At 36.9% G+C, this 22,921-nt stretch overlaps 1 protein-coding gene across 4 annotated transcripts in view; it reads right to left on the minus strand.

Annotated features, from left to right (window-relative positions):
* Window positions 1-1,620: 1,620 nt before the first annotated feature.
* Window positions 1,621-22,921, minus strand: part of ZNF385D (zinc finger protein 385D) — a 416,485-nt gene continuing 395,184 nt past the window's right edge. For all 4 annotated transcript variants that reach the window (XM_036399870.2, XM_036399887.2, XM_054514328.1 and 1 more), the window contains 4 exons: window positions 16,114-16,347; window positions 13,993-14,171; window positions 12,596-12,697; window positions 1,621-7,764 (listed from right to left, as the gene is read on the minus strand). In XM_036399870.2, the coding sequence (XP_036255763.1) occupies window positions 7,531-7,764; window positions 12,596-12,697; window positions 13,993-14,171; window positions 16,114-16,347 (749 nt within the window). In that variant the 3' untranslated portion in view covers window positions 1,621-7,530. The remainder of the gene's footprint in view (window positions 7,765-12,595; window positions 12,698-13,992; window positions 14,172-16,113; window positions 16,348-22,921) is intronic.

Consider the following 22,921-nt stretch of genomic DNA (forward strand, 5'->3'; position numbering starts at 1 on the left):
AGTTTAATGAGTCAGTGCCATTGGCAGATGATTTGCATACTGCTGTGGATTATATATCTATTGCATGGGATAGTGATCCATTGCAGCCTGTCTCAAAGAACAGAACTGAAGAGTTTCTGAAGTGTTTAGTGCCACTATGAAATTCCTGACAGTCAGGTGGAACACAGGTATCAATAAAATGTGAAAGACTAATTTGCTTTTTTTCTCCCTGCTGCTTTTAACAGCTGTATAAGGAGGTGAGAAAAGCTCTAGGGTTTATTCCAAGAATTCACTTGACATGAAAAATACCCCTGTGGAGAACAGAGAACCTTACACAGTTAGGGAGAAGGCTTAATTATAGCACAGCCAGCAAAATTGGCTTCAGTGCTCACCATTTAAAGCAGCCAATACTGTAATGAGGGGCTTAATGCAGGACTCCAGCCACATGGTTCGATTATGCCACTGAAGGGGATAAAGGGGTACTGTATTATAACCCATATTACACAGACCATAAGTGGGTGTTTTGGTTTTTCTTTTCTTCTTAAATGCTCTTTGCAGTGTCCCATGGTGCTGAGGGAGTCACAAATTGTGATTTAGCAGAAGGATTGAAGTAAATCTGTGTGTATGCAGAGAGGAAATATATGTGCAGGCATTTGTTGACTACATGGTGGCTTTAGTGTGGGTCATTGGATAAAGAGCTACAGCTGCTTCCATCTCCTTTCTAAAATTATAAAAACAGTAGAAGAAGAAAGAAACCAGCATTTCCTTTTTGATTGATGTGTAGATTTTAGCAAACTGGTATGACTTGAGCAACTGCAGGAAGAAAAAAAAAGTGACCCAAGTGGAGGCTCATTACATTTTAATTTTTAATTCCTGGGTTCTCCTTCTGGGTACCAAAACTGACATGAATAGTTTTATTCCAATGCAAAAATCAGATTCAGGCAGCAGTTTGCCTGGCAATAATATCATGGCAAGTCTACATTGAAAATATATCTGAAGGAAAGATTTCATTTTTGGGTGGGAGGGGGAGGGATCATCCCCCACACTGAAGCACTGGTTAAAAACTCCCAAATCAAGACTTTTTTCAAATTTACATCTTCTGTGTTATAAATACAACAGAATGGCCACATTAGGAACCTCTGCCTCTCCCCATCAAGCCACCAGGAAGTTTTGAGAGGGTTCAAACAGGCTACTATAAAGGCACAGCTTTGCCTATGTTCTTTCATCTCCCACTCTGTTGTGCCCCAAACAAATCTCTGCACTTGACAGATTGTGTTTTAAGCTGACAGTTTTCACCTGATACATGTCTCAATGAGAACAGTTCCCACAGTAAATGCCAGCCACGAGCCACAAGCAGAGAAAGGGCTGACATTGTTAACAAATGCTGCAGGCATTTGTAGTGAGAAAATGGTTTGTAGGTTTTATCCCTTTTTATATTACTTTTGCACTCAGAAATACATAGATGTTTGTACTGAACATGAGAAATAACATTTAAATTTGATTAAACCTTTGAAGGATCCCAAAAGATGAATATTTCAGGAAAGTATTAAAGGATAAAGAGATGTCTGTGTCATAAAACTCTAGATTAGGTAAAGAGCACCGTAGTATAGATGTTCTCTCTTCACAATATTTTACCATTGCTGTGGCTTTGCTGCTTTAAATTCTTTATTTAATTTATTGACTCTGATCAAATGGCCCAACAGGGGCATTGATGATTACATACTTCTTAAATGTATATTTAATTTTATGGATTCTGTTCATTCATATGAGAGACAAGACAACCAATAAAGAAACATCGAAGAAAAATCAAATTGTAATAAAAACAAATAAAAAGTATGGACATCCTTTCTGGAGACCCAGGTGTTGACAAAATGCAGTGATATCTAGGCTGGTATGAACACACCTGAAGACATGGAGTCCTAAGGAAAATTATTGTGTCCTTCTATTGTGTGTCCAATATGAATATTATCAACTATGCTTGTTTCTAATCATGGGTGTCAAACCCTTGATTTCTGCTGTGAACAGAATCAAGGAAAAATGTCAGGGTATTGACAGTGTGCCTAGTGTGAAGACCATTGCTACACTGTCACCGTGGCATCTAATCCAAATAATCTCTTCTGAGTTCTTTCTCATCAAACTTATTTTAAAGTTAATATCTCATGATCTTCAAGGTTTCTACATTTTTATCCAGGAAGAACTATTCAATGTCCCGGCTTGTTCATACCTCAGAAGTCCCATTTGAGAACATAGCACAAGGAAAAAGGGTCAAATTAGTCCACCAATTTCTTTACATTGACTCTTTCAATTCTTCTTATTTCACCACCCAAGCATCATCCCAGCATGAAGCTGACCACATGAACCAGGCAGCCACTAATAATGTTTCACACTCAGCCAAGTTTCTTTATCAAAGTATCAATACAGAATCAGAATTGAATGACACCTAATTGCAGTACACAGCATGACTGCAAAAGGCCTCATCCACCAAGAGCAAAAAATTGCCTCTATTGAAATCAAAGATTTTTGCAACTGCTATCAGGAGTCCCAAAGTTAAGAGAATTATGTTTTTCATACCATTGTTAATTGTAGTCTGGAGCACAGACTCTTTCAGCTGCTGACATTTCAGGTCAGACTATGCAATAATCATCTTCCAGATAGTCTCATTTACTCCAAAATGGTCCTGAATTTCAATAAACCTGTAGAAGTGAGAGGCCATAAAACTCTGGTCCTTGGCTAAACCCTTCGCTGTGTGTTTGAGATTTAAACTAGTTTAAGATAGGATTTATCAGTGTTACTGTTTCTTTTAGTCACGAATGGAATTCCAGCACAGAAGCTTCTGTATGATTCATTGGCACCAAAGGAATGGCACTTAGAGACAAACAATGAGAACAGGAGAAGACATGATGTCAAAAAAATACTTAACATTTTACATAGTATAGGCTCACATTTTCACATGCATCTTGATAAACAGGAAGCCCATTCTTATTTTCTTGAGAGCTTTGGGAGCTTAGAGTCTTGAAGCCTGAACTGTGCTGAAGTCAGTTTTAGAAATGAAAATTCAGACACCTGTTAGTAAAAAGACCAGCCTTCTTATTGTTGTGAGTTCACCCCAAAACCAGGACACTTATACATTAGTCAAGGTTCTGATTTCACTTGTTTCCAAAAAGATTTGGGCAACCAAATAATTTGAGTGTCTGTGCTTCATATCTACCCAAAAGAATGTTACAGTTGTGAAAACCTTTTTAAATCTTGTTCCTCAGAGTTGGTCTAATGTTCATAAAATGACATAATGTTCATAAATTTATTTTTGCTAAAAAAAGATATTGAGTTAGAAATTCCCCAGGATACTTTGAAGAGACTCTAAAAAGTATGTGTTTAAGGGAAGTAAAACACAGAAACAGGGCCTTCTAAGCATGATTTCACTTTTCAGGGAATATGGGGCCAATATGCTACTGTATCTTTGGCAATTAAATAAAAGTGACTAAAGGCAGGTCCATTCAGTTATGGTATTCCTGATGTAAATGGAAGATAATGAAGTGAGACATTAAATGTACCAACAGCATCCTTGCATTGATTTGACATCTAGAAAGTCTTTTAAACTTTTAAAATGTAGAGCCAATTGTCATATTTCAGTACTAAAATGACAGATGTAATTCTTCTAGTTATATTAACTTTATTTAGCTATTCTTAATTTTATATAATTTTATATAATTTATCTTAAAATAAAGATGTATACTTTTCAAATACAATATTTCTTGACATGGTCAATCCTTTTTTTTTTCATTTTAGATCATCATATTTATACCATTTGCTTACTGACTTTTCACATCAGCTTTTACAGCAGTTTTCGAGAAGGTAACTAAATTTATGGTTCAGAGCAATGATGATCCCTCAGAACAAAGGTTTGAAGCCATAGGTAGTTGGAAAAATGCAGATAGCATAAAAATATAAATATATATAGATATATACCTCCCACAAAAATACCGTCTCTTTGGGTCAGAACAGAATAGTTATTCTTTAACACTTTGAATAGAACTTAAGAAAACATCCCTGAACCTGATTGTTTTTCTGAGTTCATTACCCAGCCACTTCCCCGCAGGCTGATTTCACATTCTTATTCCAGTGAGTGACTGTGTCTTCGATGAAATGATCTGCTTCCTTGTGCTTTAGGCTTCCTCATGGCCCTGGAGTGCTATGGTAATATGAAATATGATGGCATTTTTTTTCTTAAATAGTGCTCTCCACACTGGATGTATTGACAAGTAGGTGTAAAGTGTCTTCTGTTTGCTACCTCCTCTGCTGTCATCTGCTGTGGACATACCCTTGACCAGAAGTTCTCTTTGCCCCATTAGATAGCTGTGCCAGTATTTTTCTTGACATATATATATATATATATATATATATATATATATATATATATATATATATATATATATAAAATAGAACTGTTGTACTGATGTCCTGGGTACATTGGCTTGTTACTGACCGAGAGGGGTGTGGAGCAGCAAGGCACAGAAAATCCACTATACATTCTAACATTTAGGCTTTATCCTTTATTAGGTAGTGAGTAAGAGACAAAAAGAACTGAGTTTGTTGTTTACAGCTGAACTTTAAAAGAGACTTGTGTGAACAAAAACTTGTTCCATAGAGCACTGTGACAAAAGAGGTCCAAGAAAACTGAAGGTGTCATTGCAAATTAGCTGACGTAAGTAGTTGGAATGACACTCTTATTTCTAGCAAAATTTGTATGAACTCTGCTCTTAGTACTGTGCCTCCATACATGCCACAGGCCACGTTTTGGCAAGGATCAGCCTGTTGATTTTGATGGCATCACAACAACATGGCAGGATGTACAGCAGGTGTCCATGCACCAGAAGGCTGTGCATAAGAGCCTTCAGGATATTTGTCTATTTCCCATTTTCCCATCTGCCTCCTTCCTCATGGGTAAAAGATAGCCTGCCCAGACCTTCTACCTTCCCAAAATGTGAGTACTCCTCTGCTCCTTTAGCAGGCTCTTACTTACACAGGCTCTTACAAAAGGCTCTGGAAACAAGTGGTGGTTCATGGAGCACAGCTTGAAAGCTGCTGCCCTTTTCAAGGAGGAATCTGAACGCAGCTGGCAATGGCACTACAGCTTCTGCAAACAGATGGAAAGTTGAAAGCAGGCTTAAAAGACCAAGTACACTGAATCTTACTATCTCATGTACCCAAATATAATGAAAAATTTTCTAAATTGAGTGTGAGGAGCAGGTTTTGAAGGCTGGCTGATTTACTGCCTCTTTACTGGGAGCTGTAGAATAGAGAGCCCTTTTAAATGTCAGCCCCTAGTTATTTAGATGTCTAAACTTGGCTTCAGGAACTTACTCATACTGTTGTTTTGAAAGTTAGGCCAAAGCAATCCAGCTGGTAATTAGCCCTGGAATCACCATCATGTATTTTTCATGGCTACATAGGTGTGAATTAAATATAAACAAAAGCTCATTTCATTTCAAGGCACAAACGTTTGCAAATAAACTGGATGAAATACAAATACATAATACAGAACTTATTTTAATACTTCTAGATAAATAAATGCATCTCTTTGGAATTCTTCGGACACAGATATCCATGGAACCTCTTCTTTCTCTCTCTTTATATATTTTTTATAAAATCTAAATGCAGAGAGGTTTAAAAAATGGCAAATACAAATGTATATGGAAGGCTCACTGATGAACTGCAAGTCAAAAGTGCTGTATATTCCCATCCTCTATATCTCCCACATGTCTGCACTAACCACAGGCAGCATTATATAGCAACCACATGGTCAATATTTTGCATTACTGCCTTTTAATGAAATCTTTCAAATAATTTCCCCATCTAAACTTAAATTATGCTTTTAAATTTTATTCTGCCTAAATGTATGGTAGGCATTTCACTTAGCTACACATCAGAGTGGTTGCATGTGACTCAGCAGCACACTCCATAATATTAATAGATACTTTTCAGCTCCCTATGGGAAAAAAGCAGGCAGCAAGGATTATTTTTTCTCTGTTGTTTGTTACTTACCACTTAATGACCCACATGTGAAATCAATGGTTATATAATTATTTTATATAGTAGATTTTCTGTTTATAAGTTATTTTTCTTACTCTAACATATATACAATATATCTATATATACCCCTGATAAATCTTACTTTAAAGGGACACAGTCAACCCCTTTAAGCCTCACAGTAAATATATAAGGCTTTAAGCTGTCCATACATCACGGTCAGCTACAGAATTCAAGGGTCCCTTGAGATCCTAAAAGTTGTATTTGTTCCAAACCCATGATGTGCAGTTATCTCGTAATATGTATCTCATGTGTCACTGTTTACACTTTATAGGTATATTAAGACATTTTATATCACATCAGTAGGAAATAAAACAAGGGAATAAGTCTGTTGCTAAGACTAAGCCTATTGCAAAATATATTACCTGTATCTACAGACACTCCCACTGGTGTGATATAAAATGAATATGTGCCATTCTTGGGATGAAATTCTGGATACACTGCAGTCAGAAGGAACTTTAAACTGACTTAAATGAGACCAGGATTTCTTTTCTGTTTTTCATTTGTCAGTTATGACTCTCCGTAACTGATTTGTGTCTTCCCTCTGCTCAACACTGAAGTGTCAGGCCTGTTCCATGACAAGATCATATTTTTGGTTTTCCACTGTCATGTCTTAAACATTGATCTATCATGTATGTATTACACTTTTTGAATAAACACAGAGTGTACACATACATTCTCAGTTAAATAAACATTTGACCCATTCTGTGTACAGTATCTGAATTATTTTTCCTCCACTAGATCCTCTTTATCACTTTCTTTGCCCTAACGTGGATCATTTTCATTCTTATGTGAGTGAAGAAAACTCTGCTCACCAGGAACAGCTCCACATTATTGTAATAATTTTTGACTACTTACCAAAGTGACATAATTTTGTTCATTGTATCTTTTGCAACTCAGTTAGAAACCTAGTGGCATAGATAGAGACACAATACTACTGTTTTACAAGACATCTATTGTATCTACTTTTGTTCAGATAAATACCCAGTAACTGCTGATTTGGCAGGAGGATTGGTAAGGGTACTACTATTCACAGTGTTTCTTTTTTTTTCCTTCTTCTTTAATCTACAGAATAAAGTATTTTATATACATTGGAACCAGTTAATGCCCTTTAGACAAATTTGTAAGTTGTTTCATAAAGCAGGAAAGACATTGCAGGGAAATATGTGCCAAAATGCACAGTCAAAAGGCTTTGTAAGTTTTATATGTCACTACAAGTCAATGCTGGAGATCAGTTCTAAAACGATCAATAATGCTCAAGAGAAATGCTCTTATCTGGAGAAAATACCACCCATTCCCCCTTTCAGAATTTGTTCAGTTCTCTATCAAAAGTTCTGGCTCTTCATATATACTTTAAACTATAAATAAACACTGCATAGTTCAATGTCCTTGATTTTCTTTTTTTTTTTTTTGTTTGTTTTGATTTGAAAAATTATTGCAGTACAATTAATTCCTGTTTGGAGTTCAGTAAGGAGCAAACAGCACGGGAGTGTGGGTGGTCCGTATAGGCCCAGGAGCTGGTCGTAGGAGTGCTGGAGGAAGTGCTGAAGTCTGGAAAAGGGTGGCTGCTGGGGCTGTGCGAAGACTGAAGGGGGAATTCACAGCCACAGCAGCAGCTGCTGCTGCAGCTGCTAGCGGATTTGGTAAGATTCGCGGGGCCATCGGCTTTGAAGGTTCCTTTGAAAATACTAATTTTACCTGTGGGGAAGAAGAGAAAACAAACAGAGACACGTAATTTTTTCATATTAGCTACATGAGTGGGAGCTTGATTTAAGATTATATGTGCAGAATCAAGCAAGAGGTAGCTACTGACTCTATGACCTACAGACTTGTAACAGGTGATATGACCTCCTCAATAGACAAGGTACAAGGATTTGGTTGGGGACAAGGAGTTCCAGGGTTCACACCTAATTGCTGACACTCACAATTTAATATGAGATTAGAAATCAAAGCAAATCTAAAACGGGACTAGGGAATCTGTACCAAAGTAAAGCTGCATGTACCCTGTAACAATTAAACAAGGAAAAATCAGATATCAGTTAATAGAGCTCCATCTGGACAAAATTTAGAGACGGAGCAGAATGGAAACATATCTTATTCCCCGGTCTTAAAAGATACTTTTGTTTTAATCATTAGGATGAGAGTTCTGCTTAAAATTAAGATCTCCATAGAGCTCCTCTTCATTTACTCCTGCTTCTAATAACAATCAAATCAACCAATCTTATCTTTCATGAGTTATGAATATCTCATGTTTCACATATTTAAATGGGTGCTGTCCCATATAATTCTGCTGCGTATTCAACTGTTTTCCACTAAGATCAGGTTCATTTTTACAAGGATTGTGAAAACCTGGCAGAAATTTTAAAGTAGCATTCTGCCTAACTATGATATTTCTGTGCCTATCATTGAGGTTTCTTCTTAAAAAACATTTTAAATCATAACATGATTTTCTTGGGGATTACCAAATACAATTCAAATCACTTAGTTTCCTAAAAAAGGGAAAAAACCCCAAACCATGAAGTTTTTCCAAGACTGAAAATACTCACAAGAGGTTCAGTAATATTTAAGAAAATTTACATTTGGGATGTATACAAATGACCATCAGAGTAGTCTCTATAGATTTCTGCAATTTTCAGTGGAATTTCAAGTTTCTAATGAGATGCCAGGAGCCTGAATACCTTTGCAGTCCTGCTTTTATAACTCTGAGATAAGATTAGAACCTCATTTACTGACAAAGAAAAGTTCCCATTGTCTCTGATGGACTTTTGGTGGGTCTGTGTCCTAACACGACCTGAGGCCTCTTGCAAAGGGCATAAACTTGAATACATGGTATTGAATATATGTACCATGCTGTGGTAAATCTCAGTGTAAGTATGGACACTTTTTACTTACAAGGAAACACAACTTCTCATTCTTGACTTGAAAGGGATTTTCAAGTAATTAATTTGAACAATATCACTCTGACATTTTACACTCAACAGAACCCTAGTGAGTGAATCATCAGAAATTAAGGTCAGGAGTACTCTAGCATGAACCACAATTGAGTTTCATTATTACACTACCACCATATTCCAAAAGGTCTGTTGGTTCTTTACTGGCCAGATGGATAGAGGATTTTTATTTTTCCCAACACCGATCGGCAAAACTGCTGTCTTCCAGGCCCTTTAAAGCTCTGGGAGAAATACTCAGATCAAACCCAATTCTTTAATTATCTTAACAAAGGATATAATAGATGGTAGATATAAAATTCCTTATGGTGCCTATTAAAAGCAATGATTTGATCTTTTCCTTGATCAGTGTTATGCTCACTGATCCAAGCTGTCTTCTTTCTTTGCTGAACATATAACTTTTTCTTTCCTTCTCACATTTTTTAATAAATACCTTTTACAGCCTTATTTAGAACAGAAAAAAAAATCCCCAACCCAAAAACTAGCAAACAAACAAAACCACAAAACAAAATGAAAAAAACCCACCCAAAAAACCCCCAAAAACCACCACCACCACCAAAAAAAAATAGCCAACCCCATAACAACCCAGAGGAAAATAAAAAAAATAAAAAAAAGAAAATAAGTAACCCTGAATACTTTGTACTCTTTGGTCCAGAGCTCCCAGTGAAGGGGATGTTTTTTGTAAAGTGTGGACTATTAAATACTTGATAACCTTTTTTTTCTCCAGTGCAGTATTTTATACATACTGGACAATTGTGGCTTGAAGAAATATCAAGCAAGTCCCAACACTGTAAGACTTCTTAAACTCTGAAATATCAGTGTGGGAATTTATAAATTTTCTATCTCTGAAGCATGTAAATCTAGAACAGACAGAGAAGTACAAATGATATTGAAAACATGGTAAAAGGAGGTTTTTGGTCTAACAAAGCCATGAAAATATAGCATGTTCTTTTTTAAACGTCTGTAGACAAATTTGGCAATGTCCATATATTTTGTGTAATGAAGAACAAAGACCTCATGTGGCTGTTTCTATTAAAATACTAAGGCTTTCTTGCCATTCTTGGAGGAATCAGGTACTTCTAATTAAATTACTAGATTACTTCTAGTTAGATAGCTTTTCAGTTAACTTGTTAACGTGATTCTGATTTCAAGGTAGCTGCAAAACTAGTAATACTTAACATTTGCAGTAGCTTACACGTTCATTTCTAACCTCTAATTTACTCACAGGTCAACATTAGGAGTAAAGTAACCATTATTTGGAATGGTAACAATGAAACAATTGAATTGTTTCATTTCCAATGAAGTCAACAAAGGGACAAATAACTTGAAATATTAATGGGGAGCATCCCGGTTTCAGCTAGAGAGAAGGAATAAAGGAAAAGTAAAGAAAGAGCATTAAATTAAAGGTGAAATTAGTTGGCTTGTTGCTGTGGTATTCTGCACTTCAAGGGACAACAATTCCTGCAGTTTTTATATTCAAAACTAAAAAGAATAAATGGAGAACTGGTCTCTCCTTTCTTATAGAATCCACAATTCTACTACATATATCTGTTCATTTATTGCTAGTTTTTTCTCTCCTTCTTAAATCCCTTTTGCCTTTTTGATGCCCTCTAGCCTGACCTGTATATTGTGAGCAATTGGGATTGAGGGAGAAGGAAAAGGACACCCTGCTGTTATTTGTCTTGAACCTTGGCTGGAGTTCTCAGAAATCACCATTATATAAATTGTGCACAACCACAACAACAATGTAATACTTGTTTTCATCTCCTGAAAAATAATTTCCTAAAGGAATAACATTCCTGTCAGAAAGGCTTTTCTGATTCCATATCCTACTTAGCCCATTACATATTTTCTATTCCTTTCAGTATAGTTTGTGTTGAAGACCTTGATCTTTCTTGTGGATTACTGAGAAACCCTATGGGGCAATTTCCCTATTAGTGGATCTACCAGAATGGTGCACTGCTTTATTCTACAACTGAATCCTGCATGAATATGCCACTCATGAGGGGTGCCCCAACAAGGACACAGTTCTGCTGCCATGAGCTTTAACTCAATGTAAAAAGAAATGGGTTTTCACGAAAAAAAACCCAAAAACTCCATATTGTGCCTGCATCAGAGAAGATGGTCAAGGCATAAGGGGCTAATCTCTATGAGGACAATGAATCAACATCCTCCCTCTGCCAGAACCATTTATAAAACCCTACAAAGCAGCTGATATAACATTCACAGAATTCACAGAATCACTAGGCTGGAAGAGACCTTCAAGATCATTGAGTCCAACCCACGCCCTAACACCTCAACTGAACCATGGCATCAAGTGCCACATCCAGTCTTTTTTTAAACACATCCCGGGATGGTGACTCCACTACCTCCCCGGGCAGACCATTCCAGTGCTTTATCACTCTTTCTGTGAAAAACTTTCTCCTAATAGCCAACCTATATTTTCCTTGAGAGAGCTTGAGACTGTGTCTTTGTTCTGTCACTTGCTGCCTGGTGAAGGAGTTGGTGGGACCAACCCCACCCGACTACAGCCACCTTTCAGGAATTTGTAAAGAGTGATAAGGTCACTCCTGAGTCTCTTTTTCTCCAGGCTAAACAACCCCAGCTCCCTCAGTTGTTCCTCACAGGGTTTGTGTTCCAAGCCCCTCACCAGCCTTGCTGCTTTCCTCTGGATGTGCTCAAGCATCTCAACGTCCTTCCCAAACTGAGGGGCCAGAACTGGACACAGCACTGAAGGTGTGGCATCACCAGTGCTGAGTGAAGGAGAAGGATGACCTCCCTGCTCCTGCTGGCCATGCTATTCCTGACACAGGCCAGGATGCCCTTGGCCTTCTTGGCCACCAGGGCACACTGCTGGGCACTGTCCAGCCACATCGTCCCCAGCCTATAGTGCTGCAGGGGGTTATTGTGGCCAAACTGCAGGACTCATTCATGCAGTTCAACGGATGGAGAAGAAAAAAGTCAGATGTTCACTATGCCACCCACAATGTAAGCCGCTTCTTAACTAGTGGCAGCATCCTAGAGGGTTTTTTATTAAAAAAAAAACCCAAAAAAACAGCTTTTGGAGCTAGCAAGAATTGTGTTTCAGATAGTTTATCTTGGCAGTTGAAAATGTGACCAGAACCATTCTGAAACAGTTGAATGAAAGAAGAGGCAGGTTTTTTTAATTGTTTCACTTGTTATCTCAACAATTCTGTAAATAAGGATGGAATGAATGGTTTATATTTTATAGAGTTTTATTTAGTTATTTCATCACTGTTGTCCTTGGTGAAAACTGGAATGATCCTGTTGGACATCTGGAGGTTTTTTCCGTCTCTTGCTCTCTAGTGACCTTTGCAACGAGCTTATTTTCTGAGGTTATTCAGAGTAGCTACAAAAGCAAGGGTCCACAGGCTGTAGTAAACACATCTTAAAGTATATTAAAAAATCCCTTGTGAGCTTCCAGTGGCTCCTTCATGTACTTGATACTCCAATGGCTTACACTATTCTCTACTTCTAAGCATTTTCCCACCTACGTTTTCTAAAAATCCTACTCACCAGGATTAAAATAAAAGTCAAATAAAAAAGAGTGATTGGCTTACCCCTAGTGGATGTGTTCCCTTTTGGAGTTTGTTGTAAGGGCTGTATTTAGGTTTGGGTGGCTTCCCAGCAGCTCTGTCTTTGTGCCTTCTACTGCTTATGTGCTGTTAAAATATATTGGGGAGGGAAGGGGAGGAAAGAAAACAAAGGGTGATAGTTGATAGTTACACAACAGATCACTTCAGATTCTGCTTAACACAAGATTAATGCTCCAATATGAAAGGCTTTTCTCTACAGCAGCATCACTTTGGCTAATTCAAAAATGAAAAGGAATAGGCTCCCTTGAAGTTTGAAGCACCAAATACTGGGGCTGTAATTTTCATCAGTCCTAAGTTCAGCTCTGCTTCCACTACAGTTAAATATTTTCCCATCTTTTCTAACTTCAGCAGGACTTTGGTCAGGTTAAAGCCTTTGAAAAACTCCTCCCTAACTCTATAAATCACCCATCAAATTCAATCCACTGCTGATAGAAAGTTTTTGAGGAATATTAGGTAGTAAAGCATCCCCTATTTGGGGAAGAATATAAGGTCAGAAAATTGTTTAAATCCCTAAGCTGCCTGGAGATCCTTCTAAGACAGTTTCTAAGAGAGAATGAAAAAAATGCACAAAATCCATTATCTTCTTCATAAGTTCTGTGAGATTTTTTAAAGTATCTTTCTACACAGATTTTCTTGCAGTATTAGAAGTAAGGAACATTTTTCAGAATTCTTTTTTTACTTTGATTTTCATTTTCAAGGGAATTATCACAATAAAAATACATAGAACTGGAATTTTTGCTCTGAGACCAGAAGAATGGGTATTGCTATTGTCCATTATTGAATTCATCTTCATTCTTGTAAAGTTCCTTTACAAGTATTTAATTACAATAGGCATATGGAATTAAACAAAGTGCTTTTCAGAAAACTTTGATCATCTGAAGAATGACTGAACATAACTTAGAGTAATTGCAATTTAGAGGTCATGCTTCTCAGTTAGAGTGAAACATTGATAAAATATTAGAAATCCTCTCCATCCCACATTTCTAAGTGGGTTACTTAGTATTCTGTGAAAGTACTGCTTGCATCCACCTTCATATCTTTGTCAAGGCAAATATCATGCACTACATGAAATGGCAGAGTTTATTAGCTCGGGACAATTCTAGCAGTCTAAAGACAGTTGTAACGTGTTACACTTTCTATAACTCTTTACCAAAGGTGTATAATTGAGAGGTTTTGAGAAGACATATTCCATGCATGGGAAAATCATAATCAAAACAAAACATACAGCATGGCAGCCAAGTACAATAGACAAAACTGTGAGTTCCATTTGGACACAAATTATTCTATTGCGGTGTTGGTACTTTACCACCATGAAAACAAATAACAGCCAAAGATTCTCACTCCACAAGCTGGCTGAGTACCTGTTTCAGTTGTGTCTCGGAGTTTACGTGTACATCACATATTTCACAGTGAAATGTTTTGTTCTGAAGGCCTGTGTTTCCTTTATTCACAGGTCCTTTGCCTTTTACGCCTGCCCGGGGAAAGGCTTTTATGGTTCCACTTCCATTCCGAGCTTCCAGCATAGTTTTGTGCTTAGTCCCTGGAGACAACAGAAATGGGAAACAGAAACAACTTTGGCAATTGGGTTGCATTCATTGTTTTATTTTCCTTTTAAAATAAAATCATATGAGCCTCAGCTTGGTGCCATGTGCTATCCTTAGAATAGGACTGTCTTGGTGTGTATCAGTCATACTAATGTAACAGTATTTCACGCCTGGTATTTATTTACTAAATTACATACCTATAGGTAATGCACTGGAACAAAGCAGCCAGACCAGAAAGTAGCAGCACAATCAGGTTCCCTGATGTGAAGTTAAATGTGTGTGACTTTTCTCATTAACTCCTGCTGCTAATAAGACCTGAATTGTAGTTGCAAAAGAAAAGTAATTTAGCTATTAAAGATGTAGTTGGCTTTGATTTGTAGTCCTCCTGAACAGATTGATAAACAGTATGTCTAGGTAGCTTACAATTAAATCTGTAATTAACTAATTACTCTCCAAACCAGAAAGGAGCAGAGGTTCCTAGAAGCAACCTATGGATCATTAATGTCTTGGACAGAAACCAAAACATGTGAGAAGCATTTATGAGAGAAAAATACAATTGCCTTTTTTTTTTTTTTAATAGTAAATAAAGGTTGCATAGAGAACACTGGTGTTCTGTTGCTGCTCCTTTATTCAGACTGAACAGTTTCTTACACAGTTGACTCCCACACAGGTAGCCTGTGATGATAGTGGACTAACTACTGCATACAGAACCACCACTCCAATGCTAATTGCTGTATGCATCCACAGACTTGTAAAAAAAAAAACCACATGTGTGTGAGCACAAACAGTTTATCAGCATAGGCAGCAGAAACTTGGAAGGCTGTGTTTAAATATTCAGAATAGTGTTTTGGCTCTCAGCCTGATCAGAATATTTAGTGTCTATATGAAGTTAAATACTTTAAAAGGATACAGCTTGCAGTTGAACTTTCACCAGTTGAAGATCTGGCATATAGTAAACAGCATTCAAAACTGATGGAATTTTGTTTCTCATGAATGCCAAGAAGTCATAATTTCCATTCTAATTTGAGTTCTATATATATGCCAAAGTTATTTCTTTTTAAAGTGCATCATAAAACCTTTGATCATTTTGCTCTAGGTATTTTATCACTGTCTCTAAATTTCAAACCTGAGGTTGTCTTTCTGTCTCTGAACTCTACTTACCCTTGATAAGAGGTAGCACCTGACATCCAAGATCAGGAACTTTCTGTAAGATGGGTGGTCACTGCCCCCATATCAAATTCCTAGATCTTTTAACCCCAGCCACCACTGAGCCAATCAATAACATGCTTAAATTAGTGACTGTGAATTGTGGCTGTTTACTACCAGAACTTACTGATGGTACTAGCTCTAATGACAAGAAAAAGTTAAAAAACTAAGAAAGATGGAGGGAGGCAATTACGCATTCAACCCTCGTGCAGCAGCTGCTATCAGTTGATGAAAACAAAGGGAAAATATACATAATTTTAACAAGTTATTTATTAACAGACAATATGGAGCTAAGAACTCTAACTCTCATCATTGAACTCTGACTGACTAATGCTTCCTCTTTCAGCCTTAATTTGTTAAATTTCAAACAAAGCTGATGGCATTCATACTCAGTTTGCTAGTTGGCACAAGCAAAACTATGCAAACTCTGAACACTAAAGGTAATGAAGTAGAGCTTCCATTTAGCTCAATAAGGTTTTGAAGCTTCAAAGGCTAAAGTGTAAGAAAATCTGCAACTTGCAATAAATTCCTTTATTTCTCTTTTTTGAAAGCCTCCTTGCCTGTCATTTTTATACTTTAATAGTTAATGAATTCCATGTAATTGCCAGTTTTCTGCCACCTCTTTGTCCTCTGCTGCAAGAGATCTAATCTATTCAGGGGAAGATAATTGCAGTGCTCTTGAGACAGAAGGAAAAAAAAAAAAGGAAGCAAGCAAGCACTGCTCCAACTCACCACTGTTGTGCGCCTCCAGCTGTGAGGCAGAGTTGACAGCGACTTTGCATAGTGAACAGTACAGCAGTCTTTTTGCTTTTTCTTCCTCAGTCTCCACGGAAGGGCAAGTGCTGCTGCTCGTGGCTGTTGTGGGGATTTTCTCCACTTTCGAGGTGATCTCAGTTGTCATAACACTGCTCTTCCGGATTTCCACGGTTGTTGTCGTTGATATTGCTGGTGTCCCTGTGTTTGCGTCTGTGGGCAAAGAGACGAGATGGAAAGAATTAAAACAAACAGAAAAAAAATTGTGCAACCCTTGGTGTTGGCTTGCTGACGTCCCAATGCTGTGATGACACAGAGAGGCAGATTGTTCTGGTGATGGTTTGACTAATGGTAATGTACTAAACCTGACCCTTTCCTTTGTATTTTGTGTGGTTATAAAATACAGTACTCCCATGTATTAGAAAACCATGTGTTGTCTCCTGTCCTGCAGTCTGCTGACACAGAACTCATAAACTGAACAAAAAGGTCATTAAGAATGTTCTGTACAACAGAAGAAAAATGCAATAAAAGAGGTCATGAAAATGACCAGCACAACAGGCAGTTTAAATTTATGCACACAACTTCAGATGCTTAAACAGCCATAGTAACACATAGTACTTATGCTGATTGGGTAGCCAAGCTAAAGTTTTAACATCTTGTACTAATACAACTAAAATGAATAAATTGGCCTTTATATCTGGTAAAAAAAAAAAAAAGAAGAAATTGATACTTCACTTAATTTTTCCCAACACCAACACTAAAAGATGAAGGTAATTATAAATACACAGTACACATTGTTATCCATTATTACATAATAATGATTCATACTAATAACAGTAACTAAATCTAAATGTATATATAACATTCCCTATCTGAGACCTCATTGATACATGATGTTTGGATATGGCAGTGTCATGGGGTTGTTAAGTACTTAGCAGGGTGGAGGACAGCAAAATGCAACAGTGAAGGCAGTGAAGGAGATGGTGGGTAGGGGACACAAGAAGGAGACAAAGGACAGGAGCTTTTCTGCCTTTGCAGCACTGTATTTTATCATATTAAAAAATTAAAAAAAAAATCTTGGTTACTTTATTGGAATAGGCCTGGATTTGGGTATTTTCCAGCATGGCTCACATTGGTTTCATACATTACTTGGTGTTAGGGATGCTCTACCTGTAAATAAATCTCTACTATGCTTTATTTACTGCCCCCCATCAGAATGGACAAAATAGTAATTCTTTCACTTCGAGAGCTAAGTTCATGCTCTGATGCAGAAGGGACACAACTAACTGGTACCACAGTGGTGCATTGCAGACTAGTACTGTTCCAAACTTTGTTAATGGAGAACATTCCTAATAGCTTAGCAGGCAATATCAAATTGGAAGCAAGGCAAACACACTGAGAAACCTGATTCAAAACAATTTTAATGCATTGAAGAAACAGTTTAGAAAATTAGATGCTTTTCAGAAAAGACAATTGCAGGAACCCACACTCAGTAGGTTTAATCTGATCTATTAAAACAGAATGATGAACAACAACCCCAGTACTGCATTTGGGGAAGTTTTATTGTATGTTTCATTTTGATTGTTTTCTTTGTTTATTTGCTTGGTTTTCAGAAAAATCTTTGAGTAACAGACATGATGAATGCTGAATGATAGATCTCTTCTATCATTGTGCTATAAAATAGGTTCCCACCACAATGAAATTGCAAAGCAAAAGGTTTAGGAGGTATTTGTTCCTCCTCTGATCAGCTCTGAAGGCCCTATGTCCAGCCCGGGGACATCAATGTCAAAAAAACCTCCAAAATTTCTTGCTTTGCTATTAATTCAGAAGCAATACAAATGCAAAGCAACAAGAGAGGGTTTGTGATGGAGGGAGCCAAAATAAATTACAAATTTAGAAAACATGAACTGTGAATATGGAAGAAAAAGAGCGAGCTCGGACAGCATTTTTCATCTCTGTAGAAGGTAGCTAAAAAAAGGAGAATATACTCTTCTCCCTCATCCCTCCTAGTAGAACAAGGACTATTGGATTACATCAAGAGAGATTTAGATTAGATGTGAGGAAATTCTTTCTAATATTAAAGTTTATGAAGCCTGGGAATAACCTACCTATACAGACCCAGAAATATTTCCTACTGGGGGACTTGAAGCTGGCTGAACAAATATCTACACAAATATGATTTCCTTTCAGTCAGTGGGAATACGACCCTTTAAGCTCTATTAAGATCTATACACTGTGTATTTTGTCATGTTTCTACATACTCTCCCAGAGGGTTTTAAAAAATTGTCATTCATGAATCCAAGAAAGCAGTTTTTCATGTGAATATTCTAGGCATTGACAGGCATTAAAGCATGTAGCAAAAAACAAAGTCCCACTCAAGGTCAAATCACAGTTTGGTTTTCTTTTTCCTGAAAGAATGCCTGAAAGTTGCCATATTCTGAAGGTACTGAGTATGTCAAATATCAGTGCAGAAGGAATGAGGTTACTAGCCTCTTCTTATTTATGATTTTTTTTAAAAAAATAAGGTTTCAAAAGAAAAAAAATTGAAATATTAAGCATTTTGTTGGGAAACTGATGAAAAAATAAAGCCCTTGAAGATCCGTCCACAAAACTGTAGAGCTAACTAGTCACTCCTTTCCCATTCCAGAGAATCCAATGAATGTTTGCTTTCCTTGAGTCAAAAATTGCTGCAGTGAAATTATTTTCCTCAAAAACCCAGTCCAAATCCAAACCCTGTCACTTTATAAGCATTAACACTGCTTTTAAAACATTAGTTTCTGCATCTTGGTATTACTGTACAATAGTAGGCTCAGCCAATGTACTCTCTTGATGACATGGAAGGCAAGGGGCAGATGACCCAGGCAGGGGAAAGGGACATTAACATTCTCTCAGGATTGATGGCAAAGTTGGTGCTCATTCTAATCTTGCAGGAAATTAGAAATGTACATCAATCACCACTGCCAGCTTTGCAGTGTAAGGGTCAGTATTTAGCCCTAAGATGATAATTTCTATACTTTCCTTAGGAAGACCTGAGGCAATGAATGAAATAAAACAATAAAAGCTGAAATAACAGCAGATTTCATTCTGCTTCAAGTATCTGACCTTCTGTATCTATGCTGATCTAATATTTCACTATGTAATTATTTAAAAGCTAAAAGAAAATACAATCAATTATGCTAGCTGTTTTGAATATTTTGAGGGTATTTTGAGATGCACAAATGAAAGCAGCATAATATATAAAAAATTATATATTGTAAAGGTCATCAGGAAAAAAAATCAAAGTTCAGTGCATTTATTCTGCATTTTAAGAGGTGCCCTGTGTGAATATGTTTGATATTCTACTAATGCAAATACATTAACGACATTAAAACATAAATAGAAAGCCATTGAAGTTCACCATGTTAAAGCCATGACACATTTAAAAATGCAAAGCTACTCATTCTCATATAAACTTTAGAATTTTCAGCAGAGATTAAGGATAAAACATTCTAAAAGCTGTCAAGTAAGCTTACAAAGAGGCAATTCAATTCCTTTTCTCACAAGAACCTCTAAGCTAACCAGCGTGGGTCCCTTTGAATATTTTACAGTGTTGCTTCCTTTTCAGAGTTCAGTGCCCTAAATACAGGGCAGAGCATTAAAGGTATAAGGGATTAAAAACAAACAAGGAAAAACAACACCAAAAAGAAGTAGGAAGGCATTTGAGTTCATGCCTTGCAGACTGAATCAGCATTTCTTAACACTGTATTATGACAGTGCTTTAAGAGCTATTTCAATTATAAATGTTCTAAAATTGAGCTGGAAATTCAGCCACAGTCAAATGGAAGATTTGTTTCTGGTGATGCAGGCATGCAGCACTGTGGTATTTTCATACCAGTGGCCCACAGCAAATATTCATTTTTGCAACTGTCACTGCTTGGCTTTGGTAAAGAAGTTGATTGCTGATATTGTATGGAACTGGACTCCAGCAGCAAAAAAAACAAAGGGAACACTTCAGGATTCAAAAGAATCAATTTGTGATTCTGGTCTTAATATAGCAACAGAATAAAAACTAAAAATATAAAAATATTACATTACAGTCTAATCTTAGTCGCTGGCAAAATCAAAGGTCTGTTTTAACAAGAGACAAAGACAGATGAAAAAATATTCTGTGAGAACTAACTTCTTTGAGTACTACAGATACCGTGGTTCACATGGAAAACTGCATTGTGATTAAGGTTCTCCTAAGTAAGCAGGATTAATTTTATATCCCAGCTACAAGACTCATGAATTTTCTTTAGTCTGAAGAAACAGAAAATTACAACTCATGTTTTTCTTCTGAGTATGTGAAAGTTTCACTCATCAGTTCCTGCCACTAAGCCTAAGAATTTCTTATCCTGAAGCTATAAATAGACCCACAGAGAGAAACGTACTCTGACTTCAAACAAATCACAACTATTTATGAGCATGTTTTTTCTTCCGCAATCTCAAGTGGCACACATTTTAAAATATCTGATTTAACACATACCCTGCATTCTGGTCTCATTTAAATCAAACTTCGCCTTTGACATAAAAGGATTGAGCATTTGGCCCATAACACTGCTCAGGGAAAAAAAATAAACAGCAAAACAACCCAAAAAACCCCAACAACTGCACCTCTGCAGAAGGCAGAAAACACATTCTTTCTCATGACAAACACAACTTGATATGAAATATTTCACTGTATGGGACCACTTAGTATTGCAGGAACATCATCAGCCCGCTGTACAGCTTATAACAAACCTGTGTCAATGCTCCCATACAGACCCTTGACACTGGCATGTTCAAGGCGGGGACTGAGACTCAGTATGTTATTTTCCTGACTGCAAAGAACTGTGTCCTCAGTTTCCTTGGGCTGCTTTGAAAATTCCATTTTCCACTACTTCTGTGGTAATTCTATTTGAAGACTTAATTTCTTTAGAATCTATAAATAGAATAGTGGAGTACACCATAACCAAAGTACCACCTCCAAAAAAATTATGGCTGACAGATATTTTTGTGCTTAGCTGATTTTCTGTTCTCATATACTGAAACATAAGCATGTGTGCTAGAACATCACTGGCTCCAGCACCTAAAGAAAATACTGTGAAAAATTTTGACTCAAATGTATCAACTTCTTATCCTTTATATGTGCAGAATACAAACTTGCATCTTTTGTGGTCAGTGGATATCTGGCCCTCTACAATATATTGTACAAAAAATTCTTTTGGTATCATATTATCAAAAAATCCAGTCATTAGACACAGTTTTACATTCAAAACCTGGATTCAATCTATTTATTATAGATATATCCTTCCCAGAATTGATATCTTTACTTGGAGAGATAGAAGTATATTTTTAGAACTCAGAAGGACCCATAGAAATTTTCTCAAAGAAAAAATTATTACATCATGATTTAGAGACATAAATAGCAAACATCACAGGTTTTTTTTGGCACAAAAGACCTAAATATCTTATTGACAACTGTGCAATTCATCACTTTATGATCACCTACAATGGCACAATATGAAATACTAGAAACCATGGTGTTCACCTGATCTTCTACAGGATGGATAGTAATTATTATGCCATAATGGAAGGGTCAAGAGCTCTGAAGTAACAAACAAAGCTAAGTATGACAAACCAGGAACAGTATTTGAAAAATTTTTGATGAGCTGTCTTTTTTGAACTTTTTTTTCAAGTCTGTTTTTTAAACATCTCTTTACCTGTTTTGTCTCCCTTTCCTTGTCACTATCCTGGCTTGTCAATACTTTCTTGGTCAAGTTCCTTGTTAACTTTCTTTGTCTAGGTGTCTATCAAAATTACTTTTAATATCCAGAAATTGAGTCTGAACATGTCTAAGGTATTGCCCAAGCTTTTGCTCAAATGTACCATACAAGCATTACTGAGAAACTGAAGGACTACAAAATTTCCCAGAATGAGCATGAAAGACAAACACCGGGAATTTTCTGGGATTGTAAGTGGAGAAGCAATGACCTCAGTATTTTGAGCAGCCCCTGCTTTTTAAGACTTAAATAAATCATATTATACGCAGTGTTCATCACTCAGAAACAAGATGAAGAAACAACTGGCTACACAACAAATGACTTCATTTTACTGCTGCCCCTACTCCATGCTTCCCATCAAGACACCTTGGCAGAGATTTGATGGCAGGGAGACAGAAAACAGGATGTTTGGTGACAAAAGGTGCCCACAGAGAGAGTGATGATGAAAAGGAAGTAGCAAACTTCATATATTTGATCTGTGGATATTTTCCTCCAGTTAAACTCAATTCTGTCAAGTCCTCAGATGAGCTTCTTCATTAATTAGGAGTACAAAATTTTCTAATGAAATTATACCTAATTTTTACTAGCAGTTCTCTTGGTTTAAAGCACAGTTCATTAATCTTGAGCCACAGAGGGACAACTACATTCCTGTTAAGGTTAATTGAGCTGGCAGCAACAGCAACAGCTAGGGGTAAAAAGCCCATGGAAAGCGAAGGAGTTAGAGAAATGACACACCACATCTGAGTTTTGGGTTCTTAGGCAAATGTAGCTGAGAAAAATATGACTGGAAGGTAAGGAAATGATGAAGAGAAGCCATTTATTTTTCAGATCATTTAAGAGACACTTTGTGATTGAGTTTGGACACTGAGCTGTCCTTATGGTTGTACAGATTTTTCCTCAGCCAGGCAGAAGAAGATCAACTTTCACTGGCTATGAGTGAAAGGGTCCCCATGCAAGGAGCTGCTGGCTGAAATGACTCTCACAGTTTAATTAATGGGTACTCTGTA

This window comes from Molothrus ater, chromosome 1, assembly GCF_012460135.2.
Source record: "Molothrus ater isolate BHLD 08-10-18 breed brown headed cowbird chromosome 1, BPBGC_Mater_1.1, whole genome shotgun sequence".
Classification (NCBI taxonomy): Eukaryota; Metazoa; Chordata; class Aves; order Passeriformes; family Icteridae; genus Molothrus; species Molothrus ater.